The sequence below is a fragment of the Ciconia boyciana genome, chromosome 22 (genome assembly GCF_034638445.1).
Source record: "Ciconia boyciana chromosome 22, ASM3463844v1, whole genome shotgun sequence".
NCBI classification, from domain to species: domain Eukaryota; kingdom Metazoa; phylum Chordata; class Aves; order Ciconiiformes; family Ciconiidae; genus Ciconia; species Ciconia boyciana.
Window position 1 is genome coordinate 3955805 of NC_132955.1, and position 20584 is coordinate 3976388.

The window sequence follows — 20584 nt, forward strand, 5'->3', positions numbered from 1 at the left end:
GCTTGTGGAGTGGGCAAAACTGAAGAGAAGGAAGAGAAGGAAGGACGTTAAAAGTGTTATATACTTTTATATCATTACTTGCTTCTGAACTGGCAGTCTGGACTGTTTATAGGGCAGTACTAATGAAAAAGCACAAGATTAAATGCTTGTTACAGTGTCAGGGCTTCAAATCACCTCAGGAGATCACTTTTTCTCTACACCTATGGGTAGTATATTCTGTTACTGTGGAAGATTGCTTTCATTTTCAAGTATTTCCAAGCCACTTAGCGATCAGTGATTAATTACGTGCTTTTCACTTACAACTGCTATCAGAGAAGTGCCTTTCCCAGGGTCACAGAGCAAGCAAGTCAGCCCTGCCAGATGTCAGCTGTTCCTTAATGTTTACAAAAGGCAGAGAACCTTTCCTTGTCTCCTTCTACCCATATTCCTCTACAGGACTTTATGGCACTTATTTTGCCACACTGACAGGCAATCCGTTTCTCCTGTCATCTACCAGTTCCTGACTTTTTGCGCTAGCAGTGCCTATTCGCAGAAGTCGCTTTCTTCCACCAGAGTGGAAGCTGAGAAAGTTTCTTTGGAGAATGCCGAAGCACAGATCCAAGGAAAAAAATCTTGGAAGATGTAAATAAATCCTAGGGTAGAAGACAAACGATTCTTAGAAGGAAAGCATCTTTTCCAAATACGGATTAGTAGAACAAAGTCCATATATAGTTTAAAAACACTGTAGCATCTTTACAGGCAACTCTTTCCACTGTGGTCATGAAGCCGAATAAGCTTTTATTTCAAAGCCAATACACAAATAATTAGAGAGTAATCCAATGTTGTCAGACAACAGTTTAGTTGAACTAGAGTTAATCTAAATACTGAAGTCATCTGTCCCGCTCACCAAGGTAAAAACAAATTTCCAAGTTCTGCCACTCTATTCCCCTCTGGGTCCCAGTTCTGGCAACAACACCACCAGTGACGGAGCCTGTAAAGAAAACACCCTTTAACAGAGGTCAACCATACACAGGAGAGACTTAGAAGCTAAATAAGTGCCTAATTGCGTTGTCTTCAATTTGCCTGTATTCAAAAAGCCTTAGAGACCAATTATTTGAATTTAAAAAAAAAAAGAAATCCTTCTTCCCCTCATCTTAAAAACATGCAGGCGTATAATTACCATTTGTTGTGTAGAGAACAAGCACTATGCAAAGAAGTTGCTAACAATGCTAGTATACAGGGACCACGCAGTAGGTTTGTTTTAAGAAAGTAAATGCGGGCGTACTTTAAATATTAACCAAGCTCTGTTGTGACTGGGTTCCTAACAATAATAATTATTCGGAGTAACTTGCAACTTAAGAGTTGCTAGAATTATCAAGTTTGAGTATCAGTAGGATGAGAGATGAATACACTTCACCAGTTTTATAGAGACAAGATAAAGCAATCGCCCTCCCTTTTACAGCAATAAACTTCACACAGGATACATGAAGCCTATTTGAAGTAGTTCCCTGCTCACCCCCACAGGCACCAGTTTTTAACTCACCACACAGTGAACTGCAGTCAATCTACAAATGTTCCATTTTTATTACAAAGTATGAAAGGCAGAAAATACTGTACCTAATACACAGGAGGCTGAAACTTAGAAAGAAGGTTAAAAAATCTGAATAAAACTACATAGGAAGCAGGAAATAGCATAAAAGGATGCAACATTCCACTTTCAAGCGATTTCAGAAAATTGCCTTAAAATTTACAGAGTTTCAACAATATGGTTCCATGACTCAGGTGTTAAAATCCGTTGTAACAAAACCTTTTGTATTTTCTCCATAAAAATAAAGGAATATAGGGACACTGCAGTTATCCATGTCAACAACATATGTCTGTTGAATAGCAGGATACTAGGATTCCTCTAGGACAGTATAGTAGCGAAGTTGCAAATCTCAATACGGAAGGTGGAGAAAAGGAGGACAGAAGTAAAACTACTATTGCTTTAACATATCTTAGTGAGAACAAGAAGTCAGGAATCTCATATGGATGTTTGTACAATCATGCTACAAAGATTACACCTTCAGGAAATTACCACAACGGGACCGTGAATGGGAAGAGCAGAAGGGAAAACACACATAAAAGTAAACATCTCCTACTTGACTATTGGGAACAAAAATGCTTCGGCGCAACAGATTTAAATTACATTTTACACTGATAGCAACCCAAGTTTAAAAAAAGGTTCCTTTTAAATAGTAGATTTCATAATTCATATTTACCAGGTTGTCAAAAAAAGCAATGCATCGCTTCTCAGCTGTACTAGGACTCTCTCATTCACTGGTTCTTGCATTTCTGCCTTTGTTCAGATTTGACAGACCGATCCTCATCTCTAACAGAGGAGACTTGAGAGTCGCACATCTTGTGAACAGGAAAGCAAACTCCAAGGGATGAGAGCTGGAACATGGGCTTACAGCTACTCATGGCCACAACATTTTTTTCAGGAAATAGCTTATTTCTTCATTTTGTTAGATTTTCTGAAAAGAAATAAACTTGATGGAAGCTACACAGATAATTTATTTTTATGATTATGGAAATTCTAGCTTGATGCTGAGTATCAGAGGTTGCACAAAAGGCCACTGAGATACTTGGCAGACAAAGTCATCATCTGAAATCAGGCAGCAGCAAGCAAGTCTCACAAGTGCCTTTGACTCTGGAGTCTGCCATGAATCGCTAGATGAGCATTCAGTGACAGGTATTTAGTTGCATTTTTAATTACTGTTTTTAGTGCTGGTGAAAGGTGCTGATCGGAAGTTCTGGAGATCTCTTCCAAAAAAAAAAAAAAGAAAAAAAAAAGAGTCAGGGGCATGCAAACTCCTCTCAATATCCTTGAGAACGAGACATTACTGACTCTTCAGGGGGAAATACAGCTCCATCTCTAAGTAAGCATGAGAAAGTGCTCTTCAAGTGCCACATACAATTAATCCCCTGGATTCTCTGCAAAGATCAAGAGAAACAGGGACATAGTTGACAGTACCTCGCCCATTCCAGGACTGATTTTGGACACCTCCTTTCAATGTCCGCTGTACAATAAATACAGGCCTGCTCTGGAATATTGGTCTGACAGTAGAAAGCAGGAAATATGTATCAGAGAGAACTTGTGTTAACTGACAGGATAACACAGTGTGGGTTTGAGGTGGTAGGACCATTTTGCTAAGCAGCAGCAGGAAGACTAAACCCTTCAGTACTTTGATGGAACTGTAACTGTGCAATCTATTGAGCCAAGAGCTTACCCTTGCTGCCGTTCACCCTTTTCAGTATGTCCTGAAAGAGTCAAAACACCACTAACGTAAGGAACTGACAAGTTCAAGAATTTAGGTTGTCTGAATTTACAGACAGCAGCTACATTTTCTTCTATCACAAAAATAAGTTATCCAAAGAATCCAGCTACATCTTTACACAACCAACCTGCCACTACTGCCATCACGTTCAGACGGTAGAAAAGAGGATTCACAAACACCGTCAGGTTCCAAAGCAAAGCAAAAGGGACTCTCTGGGTGACAAGCAGCACTACATTACTTGGGTTGGCCTTGCAAAATTGTGTCAGTCTCAGAATACAGAGCTTCAGTTTAACATAAACAGTATTGTCAAGTGCTCATGTTTTTGGTGTTCAGTAGAAACAGATGAGGGTGCACTAGATCCTGACAACTGTAGCCAGTTTAGGATTTCAGTGACTGTTGTATTTAACATTTTATACAAAACACAGACAAATGCCTACCATAAAAGGGCTGAAGAAAAGATGACTCTCCCCCTAATCCTACCAAAAATATACTTGTTAAAGTGCCATCTGCAAGAGAACAAACCAGACACACTCAGCTTTCTCCATTTACATTTAAAACAAGCACAAGAGCATCTGTGAATTCCAATATATCGGACTCCTCCCCTCACCTAGTCTCTGGCAGGCAGTGATCTATGGTCGAGCCTGATGCAGCTTTCTCATTGCAACACCAGGCAAAAATAGATCTTTTTACTATTATCCAGAACATTCAGGAGAGTAATTACAGCTAAGTTTTGAAAGGATCATTAACTTTGACTTATGAGAGGCAATGCCTCCTCCGTTAAGTACATTTCAAGGTTCCATAAGGAACAACCTGTATTATCAGTCTCCTTTCGTATCATTCTTTGAAACCACCGCGTCTTCTTTCTAAATAGATTGTCAAAGCACTCAAATCCTTGCCTTTTAAATCCCCGCACACAGAAGTACAATTCCCATAGATGCAACCTACCACAGCCTATTTCATTTAGACAATTAACAGAGTTGGCATACTATACACTTAATTTGACATCCAACTTGTTTTCTGTAGGTTTTCACCGCACTAGTGAGTTTTACATGATCAAGATCTCCTGGTTGAGAGCCAATATACTAGCAACAGGTCGTCCACATAAGAGTAGGAATCTATGGAAAGTTTGGTTTAAACAGAAAATAACAACCAAACAATAGCTTAGTATCTTGAATTAATCAACTGGAGAAGTGATACAGAACTACTTAGGTCAGAGAAAAATATTTCTGTCCCAGAATCAGTCTTCTCCGTACCAACAATAGCATGTGATTTTCTGCTTTGCTAACCTCACTGATGCTCAGACTTTTCCCTTAATGTTACTTTATGCTCAAGGGATATGAGGCATTTGAAAGCAGTTGCTCTGCACCCTCTGCTTCTGCAGTAAGCACAAAATAATTGAGATCAAAGTATTTATTTTCATAAACTTTGGAAAAAATAATGCTTCTGGGGGCTTTACACCCAACATAATTGAATGTTAAGCGGGTGAAATATGATAAACTGTATCTTCTGATTCACAGGCTACAGTGACAAGTCTCCAGGTTTTATTGTATCTTGCAAATAAACTTGAACCAGCAAGTAGACAGTTAGCTCCCTGCACTGTGTCAGCAGGTGCTGGCAAAAGGGCACCAAAGTCTCTCACTTCCTTCTCTATATGGAAGTGCCATTTGCACTACAGAACATCTCACCCATGAGGATTTTCATGTCTTTTCAGTCATTAAGCTTTCAAGCGACTTCTTTGAAAAGAAGCTATTTTAAGTAGCATTTCCCTGTTCCAAAACAGCCTCTAGTGATTTCAAATATAATTTCACATGAAGAATGACAATGGATTATGCCCAAAGCAATATGCTGTAGATCCAGAAGGTACCCCAACTGGCTAAACAAACAGGATATAGGCTTTATTTAGAATCCACTGGAGTCTACAAGATTCCTTCACTTGCCTTTGACAAGTTCGGAATGAGCGCACCCAATTCCACAGATGAACTTCAAGCAGTTTTATGGATGGAAGGACTGACACTGGATTCTCTTCAGGTTCGTAACAGGATTGTTTTCCAACAGCAGCAAAAGCTACCTGGCTATTCAGACTATTAGCCCCTTTATACACACTCTCTTCTCATCATATTAGTGTAATAGATTGTATTCTTCTAGGAATAAACTGCATTTGCCATTTATTATAGCCAATGGAGCCTTTTAGTGACTTCACTTTCAACTAAATTATCTTACAACTTTTTTAAAGCACAATTCTACAGTTGCAAAAGATGCACTTTTAAGCTAAGCAACAGATGCATTCATCTTTTACTCACGCCATCTATACAAGAATGAGACTTTGAAGCATAAAGGGGACTACAGAAAGTACTAATATTACCGTTAGTTCCCTCTTAGTAACACAGCATATTATGCCTACCGTTTGTAATTAAACAGTACATGATAAGCCCGTGTACATATTTTTATATGAGTATCTAAAGCTGTGAATGCCATTATATGCTTCTGCTAAGAAAATCCTAAATTTCACTTCATTCTGCATAAGTATTTTCCAGTTTAAGATGAAGTGCTATTGTAAAAAGTGATAACCTAATTGTTTGGCTAACACTGTTCTGACATCTAGATCAAATCTGTGTGTGGAACATGCTACTCTCAGCACTGCTGCTAATAAGAAAAACTGACCTTCAAATCAAATCAAGCTTTCTGTCAAAAATCTCACAACTGAACACAGAATGCCATTGACAAAACATGAGCTTGAACTGTGTTAGAGTCTCTTGGTTCTCTGATATTAAAATGGGTGATGGAATAAAGCTGTCCCTAATGAATTCCTATCAAATTCACAAGGCAGTGCTTTTCTGAGCTCCATGTTGAGAAGCAGCCTGTAGAAAAATATTTCTGTATGTCCAGAATGACAAAACTTTTCAAATTCTGTTCTGTATTTGACAGCGCTTTCAGTGTCAGCTTCACTATTTCACAGCAATCACTTTTCCCAACTTGCCTTTCCTGCATAAACTGACAAGATTCAAGTTTGCCAGTGTCCTACTATTTATAATGCTGCCTCCAGTTGCAGGTGAATACTCATTAGGTGGAAAGACAATTTTGATAGTTTCTGACATTTACATCAAAACTCAGCTGGTATACCCTTACAGACCAGCTATGGTTGTCATGTCTTCACTGGGAGAGTACTGCGGACCATTCATCTGAGTACCTATGTTATCAACAAAGATTTTTATCTTGCCTAATCCACTCAGCTTTGATTGAAAAGTATTACTGTAGAGCGATCCACTATTCAAAACAGAAACAGAAGCCCTTGGGCATATCCCCAAAAGATATGAGGATGACAAGTGCCAAACCTTAGCCTCAATGGCACAGTTTCTTTCATTTTAAATCCATCTTTGTGCATTGCATCAGGGAATAATTTCTTTCAGAGAAACAGCTTTCATTTGGATAGCGGACCAGCTTTTCCAACTCATCTCGCTCATTCAACAAGACCTGACAGTACAAAGCAAATACACTTCGGAAAAAAGATTGCTTTGCACTCCTTTCAAGAACTCCCAGGAACACAAGCCAAATGCAAAGAAGCTCCAAGGTACAGGCTAACCACAAAATCTTGCTCATATTATTTGCCAATCAAGCAAGCTACGAAGTGTGAAACCATTTTATTTTGGTTTAGACAGTAAGTCTTCCGAGGGGAAATCATTTGATTGGAAGTGTCAATCCCAAGTCCATTACAAACCGCATTTTTTCAGGAGTCGTTTACCTCCTGGGAGCTTAAGTCATGCACGTATCTTCTTTCTGAAACCTATTACCACTCTGTTAACTAACACAACTGCAGGATACACACAAATTCAGTTATAATTTAAAAATAAGGCCTACCGTAGTAACAACTGCCTCTAGCATCAGAAAAGTGTAAAGAAATTGTGCAACAAGTACTTGTACTTCACAGCACCAGAAAATTCTGCCCTGATAACCAGGTATAGAGAGCCAAGGCAACAGTTAATTCTGGCAGGCCTTTACTGCCAGGGAGCCTGCAGTGTTATTGTGATTTGTATCAACGAATAGATCCTGCTTTGGGCATATGGAAGTGGATCACATATCAAAAGTAAGAATTAGGGAGAAAAACCTTACTCAATAGAAAGTTAGCCCAATATATAAAAACCATACAAATGTTTAAACAGTTTAGAGGCAGCAACAACAGGAATGATAAAGATTCCTGCCAAGGTGGCTGTTAACATCAATGTCTTTTTCTCCACCTTGTTTTGCACTTGCATCTATTAAACTAGTTGGACGTGCTGCCTCAGCTGGCTGACAAACACATGGACAAATGCAGCAACTTAAATGCCTGCAAGCTTATTAATACAGTCAACAAACAAATATACAGAACTTTAACTGAGGGGGAAAAAAAAAAAAAAAGAAAACCAGAACCCCGAAGGTCCAAGAGGCTCAGCACGTCTCTGCATTTTAGAGTCCTGGAGAGACAGGAGACACTTGCCATTGATTCTTGTAACAGTTTCTTGTAACAGTAGATGCAAAGCAACAACAGATACTGGCCACTTGACTTGTGTTGTTCTTACTTTAGAGGGGAGGGGAAATTATACAGCCCTGCCTCAAGGTGGCATGAAGCAGTAATGTTACACTCTCAAAATCTCCAGGCAGTTGTTGTAGCAGATAGCTATCCAGTCTGGCTGAGTTGATGCCCACTGTACATTGTTGATTTCTCCCTCTGCTGTATAGGCCAAGATAGGGTCCTCAATGGCACGAGGCATTTGCTGGATATCCCAGATGAGAGCCTGATGGTCATCCGCTGCAAATGGAAGAGAAACTCCTAAGTAGAATCAAGGTACAACAAGATCCCCATACATGACTACTAACAGGCATATAGTCCAAGAAGCTATATAGGTTATGGCTGTTGCAGTCCTGATGAGTATTCAAGCCAGAGATACAATGATACAACTAAGTTAAAAAAAAAATAAGCTTGGATCATTATACATTATCCAGGACACAGTTGAAAAACAAATGGTCAGTGGAACTTATAAATTGAAAACGTGTAAGAACTAGATTGCAAAAAAATAAGAGGCATTAAAATAATATAGCTTAGCCAAAGCAGATGCACAGTTTGGGCACTGGGCTCACTACTTCCACACAATAAATTCCAGTAGGTGTCTATTTCCATACAAATTTTAGGAAAGTCATTAATAAAGGGCTTCTAAACTGCAGGTATTCTTTAGGAAAAGGCAGGCAGAGAACTGCATAAACTTTTGGAGAGAGAGGATTTTGCAAATGTAGTGAAAGATGCTCAGAGATTCACCAACGCAGCTGGATAGGGATGGATGACACTTACCTGCTGTACAAATGTGGCAGGAAGAATGAGGTGCCCAAGCAATTCCATTTACACATGCTCTGTGGTTGTTTAACCTGGCAACAGGAGTGCAGGGAACTCTGACATCTAGAATCACAACCTTCAGAAACAAAAACCAACTAAATTAATAACTTGCATTTTTTTTTTTATTTGTTTCTTCAGAAAACCAAATATTTTGAGCCAAGGCTATAAATACAGCCCTTTCCTAAAGGGTGCAGTTGGCAAGCAAACACTGTTCTCAAAGAACAGGTTCTAGCTGGTTAGTGTGTCTCAAAAGGAGTCGGACATCACAGGGAGGGCTTGTGAGTTATGCAACAATGGCAAACAAATTATCTGAAACGAATCTCTGAAGCAGCACAAGTGACAAACTAAGATATGCTGCCTTGTGTGCTGAACTGAGAAAGAACAAGGTGACTAAAACACTTGCAGTTAAGATTTTATGTGAAAACTATTGCCCAGCTGGCTCACAGACCCCTCTTAAAAACCAGCTGAAATACATAAGAGCCATAGAGATCTTCAAGTTTATAATACCCAAGTTACTTCTTTAACTCCTACTGAAGTTAGCGCACTAAGAATTGGTCCTTAATCATGCTCCAGTTCAGGTACTGACACTGTCCCCTTACTTTAAAGAACTGACTACTAATTACTACCAAGCCACCTCCCAAAAAAATCACAACCACTAGCACCTACAGAAGATGAGCTGCCGCTTTACCTCCATGCCATCCATGGCCATTGTAGCAAGATAGTTGGGATCCTGCTTATTCCAGCAGAGACGCAGCAGTGGATGGTGCTGTGGGTCCTCGTAAATTATGGTGCTGTGTTCCAGATGACGGAGATCGAACATCCTCACTGAGCCATCTGCACCAACTGAAGCAAACATATCTCTCCCACCACCTGCACGGCTAAATGCTATGTCATACACCTGCTCAGTAACAGGACAGAGAAAAACATAACCTTAGTTTTAGTGAGCACTGCCTCCTAATTTGCAGTAAAATGGATTTTACATATGGATAGCAGATCTAGTTGCGACAGTCTGTCAAATACTTGATGTTCCTAGCAAGTTTTTAGTTATTACGCTTGCCAATATAGGGGAGGGGGAAGAACTTGAAAGGGTTATGTCATTATAGGATCATTCACTAAAACGAAACATATCAGTTTCCCAGACTCAGATTTTTTTATATAGATTGCTGAAAAGTAATATGTTAAAATGAAAGAATCTTGCAAGTTTTTTTATTGCCTTTGATATGCAGTTGATTTCAATTCCAGTTTGACATTTTACCTCATTTTTCTAAAATATTCTGGAGCATAATCTAGTAAAACAAGCATATTCTCAAGTCCAGATGAGTAAACAGAGTGGTTTTGATAGCCAATAGTATAGTTTTAGTTTGGTACTCAAAACTGTATATCTTAATCTTAAATAAATTATCTTTTTGAATCGTTAGATTTTTCAAGAAAAAGGAAGAAAACAGAAAAGTTCTGTTCCTTTTCTACCGCTTAAAAAATATGCAATATAAACAATTAAAAAAAGCTGTCACCTCTTTGTCATGAGCAATAAGCTGGGTCTTCACATGGCCAGAGACCAGATTTACTCTTCCCAAAACCTGTCCTGTCTCCAGACCCCAAATAGTGCAGGTTGTGTCAATACTAGAGGTACCTGAAACAAAAACACTTCTGTTACCAAAATTACTATTCTCACAAATTATTTAATCACTTACTGGATTAATGTAATATCCTCCCACATCTACAGATCAAAATAGCTGCAAGAACAGCACACAATTAAAATCAAGAATGTCAAACAGCTAACAGTCTACCATGCATTTAAATGACCCAAACCTTTTAGCTGCAGAAATAGTCTTCCACACAGGAATAAAGTGTAAATAGCTCATGTCTACTTCAATCTATTCAGAAGCCTGATGCAATGCTGAGATGAACTTTCTCATCCTGTAAGTCTCATGTGTACATCAAAACCAAAATTCAATCGTAGTGTTGCGATAGCGTATTAATTGATTGTTTCTGTGGACTGAAGGTGGGGCTAGCAGTAAAGCTCTTAAGAGACGAGAGATGCAACACACAAAATAAATCATGTGGTAAATAATTACTAAGACATATTATCACTGTTAATCTCTGGACAAATCCCCTTGACATAAATGGCTGTACTCTTCTGGGAAACAAACCTCTGCTGGATCAGTCATCTTGGATTCACAATTTGTCCCATAGGCTATAATTAAACTTCAAGCATTCAGCCCCCTCCTACAACTGAATTAAGGGCTCCTGGCTTTACTCCTGCTGCTGAAATGGCTTCAGAGAAGAAAAAGCTTGGTCCATAGTTTTTCTATCCACTCCAGAACACACCAAAATAAGCGGAGCTCATTTACATTGTTACTTAGCACTACAGCAATAGCTCACCAGCCCTGAAGACTGAGATTCCCTATCTGCAAATAAGGAACACCCCTAATCCAACCTTAGTGATCCATTCTGTACTGGACAGAGCACCTTTCAATGCAAAAAAGTCTCCATGAGCTGCTCAATTTTTTTTTTTTTTATTTTTAACCTAAGACAATGGCAGTTTCTATAATGTAGAAGTTTGTCCACTGGTTAGTTATCAAATTAACCAGTGACGTGCAATGACACAACAGTCAGTCAGAGCCCAGACTTCACCAGACTAAATTCAAATGTATGTCTTTTCTGTGCTGAAAATGTAGCATTTTGTCAGTCTCACCTAGAAGGTAAGGATCCACTTCATTCCAGTCAAATGATGTTAGTGGAGCACAGAAATCAGAGTTCTTGTTATTGTTCAGCAAACACTCCAGCCGGGTCTCTGTTTCACCCACCTTCAGAAAAAGTGAAACATCTGACTTAAATAGCAACATCACATGACTTGTTCCACTTGCACTTCCAAAACATAAGGTGTTAATCCTGGGTTCCTTTCCTCTCAGCTTTACATCCTAAAGCTCTGGAAAACACAATCACCATCTCTATCTTCAATAAGGCGATTAAAACAGCAACTACCACCATAATTCTGCTTCTCCTTTAGCCTTCATATTTAGTCACATTATTGCAGTTAAGAAAACAAATTATCAAGTGCTCTGACTTGATTTTATGTCGTAACCTCCACACTGCAGCAAGGGCAAGACACCCTGAAAGGAAAGTAACTCACTTCAAAAAATCTGGTCTTGAGTGAAAATGAGATCAAAACACAACACAATTAATATAATGGTTTATCTTTTTCTAGGGAGGATTTACTCACTCTCCACACTCGCAGATAGTCACCACTGGTTGCCAACAGGTCTGGATATACTCCCTTGGTGTCTGGGATCCACATAAGCTTTGTGGTAGGGTAGGGGTGATCAAAGGTGTTCCTGCAAATGAATTCTGAGCTCTCTTCATCCAAACCAACAAGCTGCACCTATAAGAAGCCATATTTAAAAGAAAGTATTTTATCAAAATATTCATTTATAATTACAGCATTAAGACTGAGTGTATTTCAGGAGGACACCTTCTGTAACCTCAAGGACAATATAAAAGGACCATCATGTCAATGGAATGAGAAACCGTTAAAAGCTTTGCTTCTTAGCTGGGGCACGTAAGCAAAGTGAAGCATACATAATCACCACAGTGCTTTACTTTGAAGAGATGATCTCAAATGAATCGAAATCCAATCCTAAAGGATTAAAGACCACCCTTCTCTTTTCCACATTGCAAAGCCTAGTTTAAATCACAGACTTAAACTGCACAAACATTATTCCAAGTCATCTTTAACTGAACTGATGCTGACAATGTCATCTTCAGAGAGCAGGACAAGCTGTAGTTTGCATGACAACCACCCACAATTAAAGCTCATATCATGGAGTTCTTGGCCATAACCCTGCAGATTGTGACAGATCATGTCAGCTAGCTAACAAGCTGTTTTCAGCATCACAGTAACTAAAACGTTCTGTCACAACTGCACAAAATTAAGGTACAGATTAACACCAGACAGTAAAATAGAATTCAAATGTAAAAAAAAAAATTGGGAAGCTAAAATATTTAGATAATTATTCAAATGTTTTGCATGAAAAGACCACAAAAGCAGCTCTGCTGAAAGATTCTAGGTAACTGAATTCTGAATTAGGTTTCTTGCACAGTAATGTGACAGTGGGAAGGGCTAACTTGCCCAGTTGTGAGAGTGATGCAAGACAGAGCAGACAAGAAACTATCTCCACATAGCTTGGTCATGACAACACCTGAAGTAATGCTTGAAGTCCCAGACATTATGTTATTAGAAAAATATTGACATGTCAGAAAGTGTTCATAGAACAATATGGTGCTGGGAGGATACGTTTAACCTAGCAGTGACTTCAAGACCTAAACAGGAAGAAAGCCCCGCTGTGCCAAATGCTGTTCAAACACAAACATGATGGGGACAACTCACTACAATTAGTTTGTAAGCTGCTCATGGTAAGAACTTCCTAGTACTTTCCACACAGCAGCTTCCTCCTGGAAACAGTGGCTTAATGGACTTTTTCCAAGACGTTTACCTGGAAAAATCCTAAATATTCTGGGATAAGCAATTTGGTTAATAAACTACACATTTAGACTAGATTAGAAGTCTACCATATTTTTTTCCACATAACAAAAAAACAACAAATGCTTCAGTGGATCTTAAACAATAACATTAGCAGTTATGAGTCCATTTAGAGATGCTCTTAACAAATGCAAACCTTGCTCACTGCCACAATGAGAAAATCCATCCTTTTCGCCCCATAACAAACCCTAAAAGACACATCCACATATGCTTCTAAAAAACTGCGTATTTGTCTGCCTTGCACTCTCTTTATTACAGCTACTCCTTATTATACTTCACACTCTCCTATGAATCAGTCAAGAATCTCCCAGCCTTCTGAAGTGATTGACAAATAGCTTTCTAACTCCTTTAGGGATCAGAAATACTAAGCGGATTTTACAAAGGAAGCAAATTGTCCTTGGTGATAGAAAATCTTGTGGCAAGGTCAGGATCAGAAGACAAATGACCTCTAATCATTTCTTCTCCTTTGCTTATGCTGTTTTCAGCTCAATACGAGTGTATTAAGCCTACACAAAGCAATCAACGTACTCATAACCAGAAGCAACTCTCAAACAGCAAAGGACCCACTTTCTTTGGTGTGAATTTATATACTCCTGCACTGCATATTCATGTTTAACCCCTCCTCAGATCTGAAGAAAAAGCAATGACTGTGTAGCAACCCAGTATCTTTGCGATCTTTGACATTTTTAGGTGCAGGCCAGGTTAGAGAACAAAAATTGCATTAGCAACACTAGAGCTCCCAGCAACTGCTGAAGATCAGGTGTCTGACACTGATTGTCAGACCTGGCAGCAGCCTGCGATAACCCTGAGCAGGAGGCATTGGTCTGCCCGGAGACAGGAGCAGAAAATACTGCTTGAGAAGCTCAATTCTTTCCTAGCTCAGCATATTCAAAGGTAGGACTCTTCTCTTCAGACTTGATGACATACAGTGATTACAGAATCCCTCTATTCATCCTCTTGTGCAGGCTGAACATGAGGAGATGGAACGATGGAATTATTCTCAGGATGCTGATTGTATTAGAACCCTGTCTCTCCCTCCTGCAAGTGAGGCAAGATTTGCTGCTGCCAGCTACTGCACGAAGGAGTGCCTGAAGTCCAGCCCAGATAAGACTGAGGTGATGCGAACACGAAAGTAACTGTCAGTCTGGACTCAAGTTACACCTACCTGTAACTCATATCAGTGGGAAAATGAGGACCAGTGTGTTCGATCTACATTAGTTTTGCAATTATGCTATGACAGTAGGTAGGAATGCTAAATAATTATTTGTTTCTCCAATATGTCAAGATATGGTAAAATTGGATGTGGATTTTCCTATCATAATCCAAGCCTTTATCAACGTAAGGCTTAATCGCAACAGTGCATCTGAGTAAAGAAGTGCCTTTAATCAGCATTCCTTAACTTCTAAAAAAAATTACATCTCTCTTCAACATGATCCAAAAGAATCAGACAGAGAATTAAACAATGCAGAATGTTCATGGCTTGGACGGGTGTACTCTTCGCTGGGTAAAGAACTGGCTGGATGGCCAGGCCCAAAGAGTGGTGGTGAATGGAGTTTACTCCAGTTGGTGGCCGGTCACAAGCGGTGTCCCCAGGGCTCTGTGCTGGGGCCAGTTCTGTTTAATATCTTTATCAGTGATCTGGACGAAGGGATCGAGTGCACCCTCAGTAAGTTTGCAGATGACACCAAGTTGTGCGGGAGCGTTGATCTGCTTGAGGGTAGGAAGGCTCTACAGAGGGACCTGGACAGGCTGGATCGATGGGCCAAGGTCAATTGTATGAGGTTTAACAAGGCCGAGTGCAAGGTCCTGCACTTGGGCCACAGCAACCCCATGCAACGCTACAGGCTTGGGGAAGAGTGGCTGGAAAGCTGCCAGGCAGAAAAGGACCTGGGGGTGCTGGTTGACAGCCGGCTGAATATGAGCCAGCAGTGTGCCCAGGTGGCCAAGAAAGCCAATGGCATCCTGGCTTGTATCAAAAATAGCATGGCCAGCAGGAGTAGGGCAGTGATCGTCCCCCTGTACTCGGCACTGGTGAGGCCGCACCTCGAATGCTGTGTTCAGTTTTGGGCCCCTCACCACAAGAGAGCCATTGAGGGGCTGGAGCGTGTCCAGAGAAGGGCAACGAAGCTGGGGAAGGGTCTGGAGCACAAGGCTGATGGGGAGCGGCTGAGGGACCTGGGGTTGTTTAGCCGGGAGAAAAGGAGGCTGAGGGGAGACCTCATCGCTCCCTACAACTGCCCGACAGGAGGGTGTGGAGAGGTGGGGTCGGTCTCTTCTCCCAGGTAACAAGTGATAGGACAAGAGGAAATGGCCTCAAGTTGCACCAGGGGAGGTTTAGACTGGATATTAGGAAATTTTACTTCACTGAAAGGGTTATCAAGCATTGGCACAGGTTGCCCAGGGAAGTAGTGGAGTTGCCATCCCTGGAGGTATTTAAAAGCCGTTTGGATGAGGTGCTTAGGGACATGGTATAGTGGTGGTCTTGGTAGTGTTAGGTTAACGGTTGGACTTGATGATCTTAAAGGTCTTTTCCAACCTATACGATTCTGTGAATTTGGTAACAGCTTACTTCTTTTTCTTGCATGGTTTGAGGAACAGTGAAGTAAGTTCACAGTACTTTTTTAAAAAAGCCTTATATGCCTTTAATCTAACTAGTAACTACTAAGAACGACATTTCACAATTATTTTAGGGTCACATACAATCAGAAAGATCGCACTGCACCAATTCATCTCCAATATGCAATCAATTTTTCTTTGCAACTCTAAACCTTACACAAAAAATGACCCTCTGGTAAAACAACCGCCCTGAATGCTCTCTGATTCGAGGCACTGTTCAGGAGAAGGTGGCAACCTGGGAAGCAGGCGGTCATAACCTGCCAGTCTGCTCCAGTGACGGGAGTGAGCAGTGTACAGCACCACCCTCTACCGTTTTCTAAACTGGACTCCAGTTGTCTTGCAGACAGATCCTCAAATCAGCCTTTCCTGATGGTTTCCACAGATCATTCCTGATCCATGAAGCCACAGTCAGGAGCCTGCGGAACAGCGTTAACAGCGAGATTTATTAACACCTCTGTTCCCTTCCATTACGCCAGTGATCCATGAGACATTATAAAGGCTGACAGCAGTTTCCTAATCCAAGAAGTTCAGCGAACAGCTACCTCAAATAATTTTAGTTCTTCCAACTGGAGCAATTCATCTCTCTTCTTGTACTAGTGATTTGATGAGCAAAGGTGTACAAGCTGAAACAAAACTCTGTTGGGGTTTGAACAGTTCTTGGCAACTAGCTTTCTGGTATGCTATACAGCTTGTTAGTGTGGGGGTTGACAGAGGTTGGGAATTGGGGAAAGCAGTAAATTAGGGTTTGGCAGTCAGTAGATTTGAGTTCCCCAGGAAACAGAGGTGTAAACAGCCACTTTGTGTGTAACCCATAAGTACTTCAAGCTACAGAAATAGAAAATCACAGAGACAAATGAGAGAAGAATCTCTCCTCTTTCTTTCACTGTAATTCCCTTGCAGTGAGCACTTCTGCTGCAACAAACACTTGGTGCATTAAGCCTTTTTAAAAGCACCTTTTTAAAAGAAACCCTAAAACAGAAGAGTAATAAAGAAAAAGTATATTCACCTATTTGGTTAGATTTTAGAGCAAGCTAGAATTGCTATTCCAGACTTTTTTTTTAGTATACTAAGGGTAAGGAAGACAGACAGTTATTTGGAACAAACCATTGCAACATCAGGAACAGATATGTTGTTTGGAGCTCGTCAGAAACCTCTAAAGACTATGAGTGCAAAGAGAAAGTTGAAATGAAAATGAGTTTTCATTATTCTTTTAATTAGCGCCAACTGTACCTATAAGTGTATTTTGATGTCAGAAGCTGGCAATATAAAACACCTCAACTGTGAAGGGCAAATTATGCAGGAGGACAAAGCTTTCACACATGCCCTGTAAAAATCTTAAATTTCTGCTTACCCCCGAAGTCAGGCTATAAAACCAACTGCTCCAGACCCTTTGCAGCACAATGGTACGGACTACTTAAACAGGGTAACTTCAGTTCTTTCCCTCTGTTCCTTTAGTTACACCACTTACATGGGCAGAAGCTGGAGCTGAAAGAGTTTACAACTAGTGTGCACCTAGCACAACCATACAGTATCTGTCCAAGAGTTCCCAATCTGGAGCATGAAGCTATTCCCTGAATGTTTCAGTATCTTCTAAAAGATTCAGCAAAGCTGTGAGAGTCATAGTAAGACACCATAAAGACAGTGCAGATGAAACACCACTCCCCAGGTTGTTCTGGTCCCCAAAGGAAAGGGGACAATATCAATACTCTAAGCAATAACAACAGTTGCAATTACCCAAGACAGCTCTCTCAACTATCTTCCGACAGTGGAAGGTTGAACTGAAAGCACCACAAAAAGCATCAAACAAGAAAACCCCACCCCCCTCCCCATTTGAAATATCAGAGACACAGCAAAACCTCTCAAAGTGAAGGTTATGTTTCACTGCATTTATTGTACAAGTTTAGTTTTTAATCATACATCATCTTTATTTCTATAGCAGCAGCATCCAGACTGGCATCTCATTGTCATACAATTAGTCTCCAGCGCTTTATACCACATAGAAGATCTCATAGCATGTGGTGCTTATATGGACTGAAGTCAACAGAATAGTTATTCCTGAAGCTCAAAGGTCAAGAGAAGCCCTGGGGAATATTTACAGACAGCAGTAATTTACACAGTCCTACACAATTTCTGCCTGCAACAACTGAGAGTTGTGCTGGTTTTGGCTGGGATAGAGTTAATTTTCTTTATAGTAGCTGGTATGGGGCTATGTTTTGGATTTGTGTTGAAAACAGTGTTGATAATACAGAGATGTTTTAGTTGTTGCTAAGTAATGTTTGCACTAGTCAAGGACTTTTCAGCTTCCCATGCTCTGCCAGGTGCACAAGAGGTTGGGAGGGGACACAGTCAAGATAGTTGATCCAAACTGGCCAAAGGGCTATTCCATACCATATGACGTCATGCTCAGTATATAAAGCTGGGGAAGAAGGAGGAAGGGGGGGACGTTCGGAGTAATGGCATTTGTCTTCCCAAGTAAGTATTAGGCGTGATGGAACCCTGCTTTCGTGGAGATGGCTGAACACCTGCCTGCCCATGGGAAGGAGTGAATTAATTCCTTGTTTTGCTTTGCTTGCATGCGCAGCTTTTGCTTTACTTATTAAACTGTCTTTATCTCAACCCACGAGTTTTCTCACTTTTACTCTTCTGATTTGCTCCCTCATCCCACAAGGGGGGAGTGAGCAAGTGGCTGTGTGGGGCTTAGTTGCTGGCTGGGGTTAAGCCACGACAGAGTGTAAAGGGTAGAAAAGAGAGGGGTTGACTCAACTGCTTTACACTTGAAGCCTGAACTGAAAAGCAGACCTGATCACACTGTAATCAAGAGCAACCCCAGGGAATGGTCCAAACTTAAGGAGGTAAAGGCAAAATAAATATATACCCCCTTATTAACCAATTCTACCACCTCTAAACAAAAAACTGTTTGCAAGTTTGTTACTTTAGCTTCTCAGAGTACAGACTACAAAAACATTTTCAAGTTGGTCTTTAAACAAATTAAAAGTTTTCAAGCTCAGGGACCTGCCTTTCCCCAGCAGTACTCCCAGAACTACAACAGCGCTCACCAGCATAAGGAGACAACTCATACGCAGCCAACTCATCCTGGCTGAACTACAAAGTGCTCAGTAGAAGTATCATGTCAAGGACTGCTGCAAGTGCAGTAATTTAACCACTGTGAGAGATGTCATCCCTACCTTACCATCACTCCCTCTCATTACATCCTTGCACAAAGCCCAATCCCCAACAGCAACTTTCTGACATTATTTTCCACAACCTCTATTAAACAGCTTGACAAAGCTACAAAGCACACATGCTATAAACACACAAAGCTGTATTTGCAAAACCTTTAGTTTATCACAAATTTCAGGATGCTCTATAGCTATGCCCATTTCCTCATCTCTCTTCCATTTATATGAATTCATTATATCAGACTAGCACATTAAAGTCTGTTCAGAAATGACTACACAAGTGTTTGGAGAGGTGAACATGTAGTCTCTATTACCAATGTAAGGTTCTCTGCTTGTATCTGATGGGGGAAACACTGAAGATATAATCTCATGCCTCATTACACCCTTGTTCTCAAAGAAAAGTAAAGGTACTGAGGAATCAGTGAAAGTGCTTTATACACTTATGAAAAAAGTTATCACACAGAGAAGTCCTCTACAGCAAGAAAGTATAATGAGAAGAGCACACCATTTCCAACGCAGTCTCAGACACCCTGTATATGCGTGAACTTTAGTCCTAGCCATAAACTTTCCTTCATACTGAAAAAGAGCCAGGTATGCTCAAGCTGGGGGACCCTCCTGGCTGAGGAGCAGCCAGCAGCAGCACCCATGGCTCTTCCCACCCCCAATCTCTCAGTCTCCCAACAGCTGAGAACTCGCGGGAAGGAAACCAGCCTGAATCTAGGCCAGCACCCTGCACTTCAGGAGAACATCTGAAGGCTCTACACAGCTCCCAGTGCCGAGGGCAAGGCAGGAAGACTCCCTCCAGCCACACCAACCGCGGGGGCCGTGCCTGGGACCAGGGGGCCGCTTGAACCACTAGGATGAAGAGGACCGGCCCCCTCCTCCCCCTCACTCTGCCCCAGCCCCGCCGCCCGATGCCGGTAGAGCCGGGCCCGGCCGCCGCCGCTGCCCACCTTGTTGTTATACTCCTCCACGAAGCTGCCCAGCGCCAGACGGAACCGCTTGTCCGGCCGGACGCTCCAGTTCATGGCGTACACGGTCCAGGGCGCCTCATATTTGTAGATCTCCTTCCGCTTCCCGTGCAGCGACATGGCTCGGCCGAGGGGGCCCCAGATAGCGGCGGGGCCGAGAGGGGCAGCGGGCTTGGCCGAGGGGGCCCCCGGGCTGGGCTCGGAGGGGAGCGATGGGCCCGACTAAAGGGAGCGGGACGGCGAACCGGGCCGGGGAAGAGGAGGAGCGCGGCCGGCCGGGGCGCAGCGAGGCCGGAGAGGTGGCGGGGAGCGGGGGAGGCCGCAGCACGGCGCCGCGCCCCCAGGCCCGGCTCCAGAGCCCGGCAGCAGCAGGAGCAGCGCGGAGGCCGTTTGGGATTCGGCCCCTCACACAACGGGAACGGAAGCCACGCGGGGAGCCCCGCCCACTGGGTGCGGGTTGGCTGTGTTGCCTGTCACTTAGAGCCTCGGGCATCTATTGGGTAATTAACCCGTCCGTTTGGCTCTGTTCTGTCTTCTATTGGTCGCTTTGCCCTTCATTCCAAACGGACGCTCACCCTCTGGCTGGGATAACCTACCGTTGCGTTTGACCCCGCCCC

The 20584-nt window shown here is 41.7% G+C and overlaps 1 protein-coding gene across 1 annotated transcript; it reads right to left on the bottom strand.

Moving 5' to 3' along the window:
• Positions 1–889: 889 nt before the first annotated feature.
• Positions 890–20393, bottom strand: DCAF7 (DDB1 and CUL4 associated factor 7). The gene is made up of 7 exons (XM_072885603.1): positions 19950–20393; positions 11885–12043; positions 11357–11468; positions 10173–10291; positions 9350–9559; positions 8620–8737; positions 890–8082 (listed from the first exon to the last, which is right to left on the bottom strand). Exons 1-7 carry the CDS (start codon positions 20085–20087, stop codon positions 7910–7912), a joined length of 1029 nt encoding a protein of 342 aa, XP_072741704.1. The 5' UTR covers positions 20088–20393; the 3' UTR covers positions 890–7909.
• Between the last annotated feature and the right edge of the window lie 191 nt (positions 20394–20584).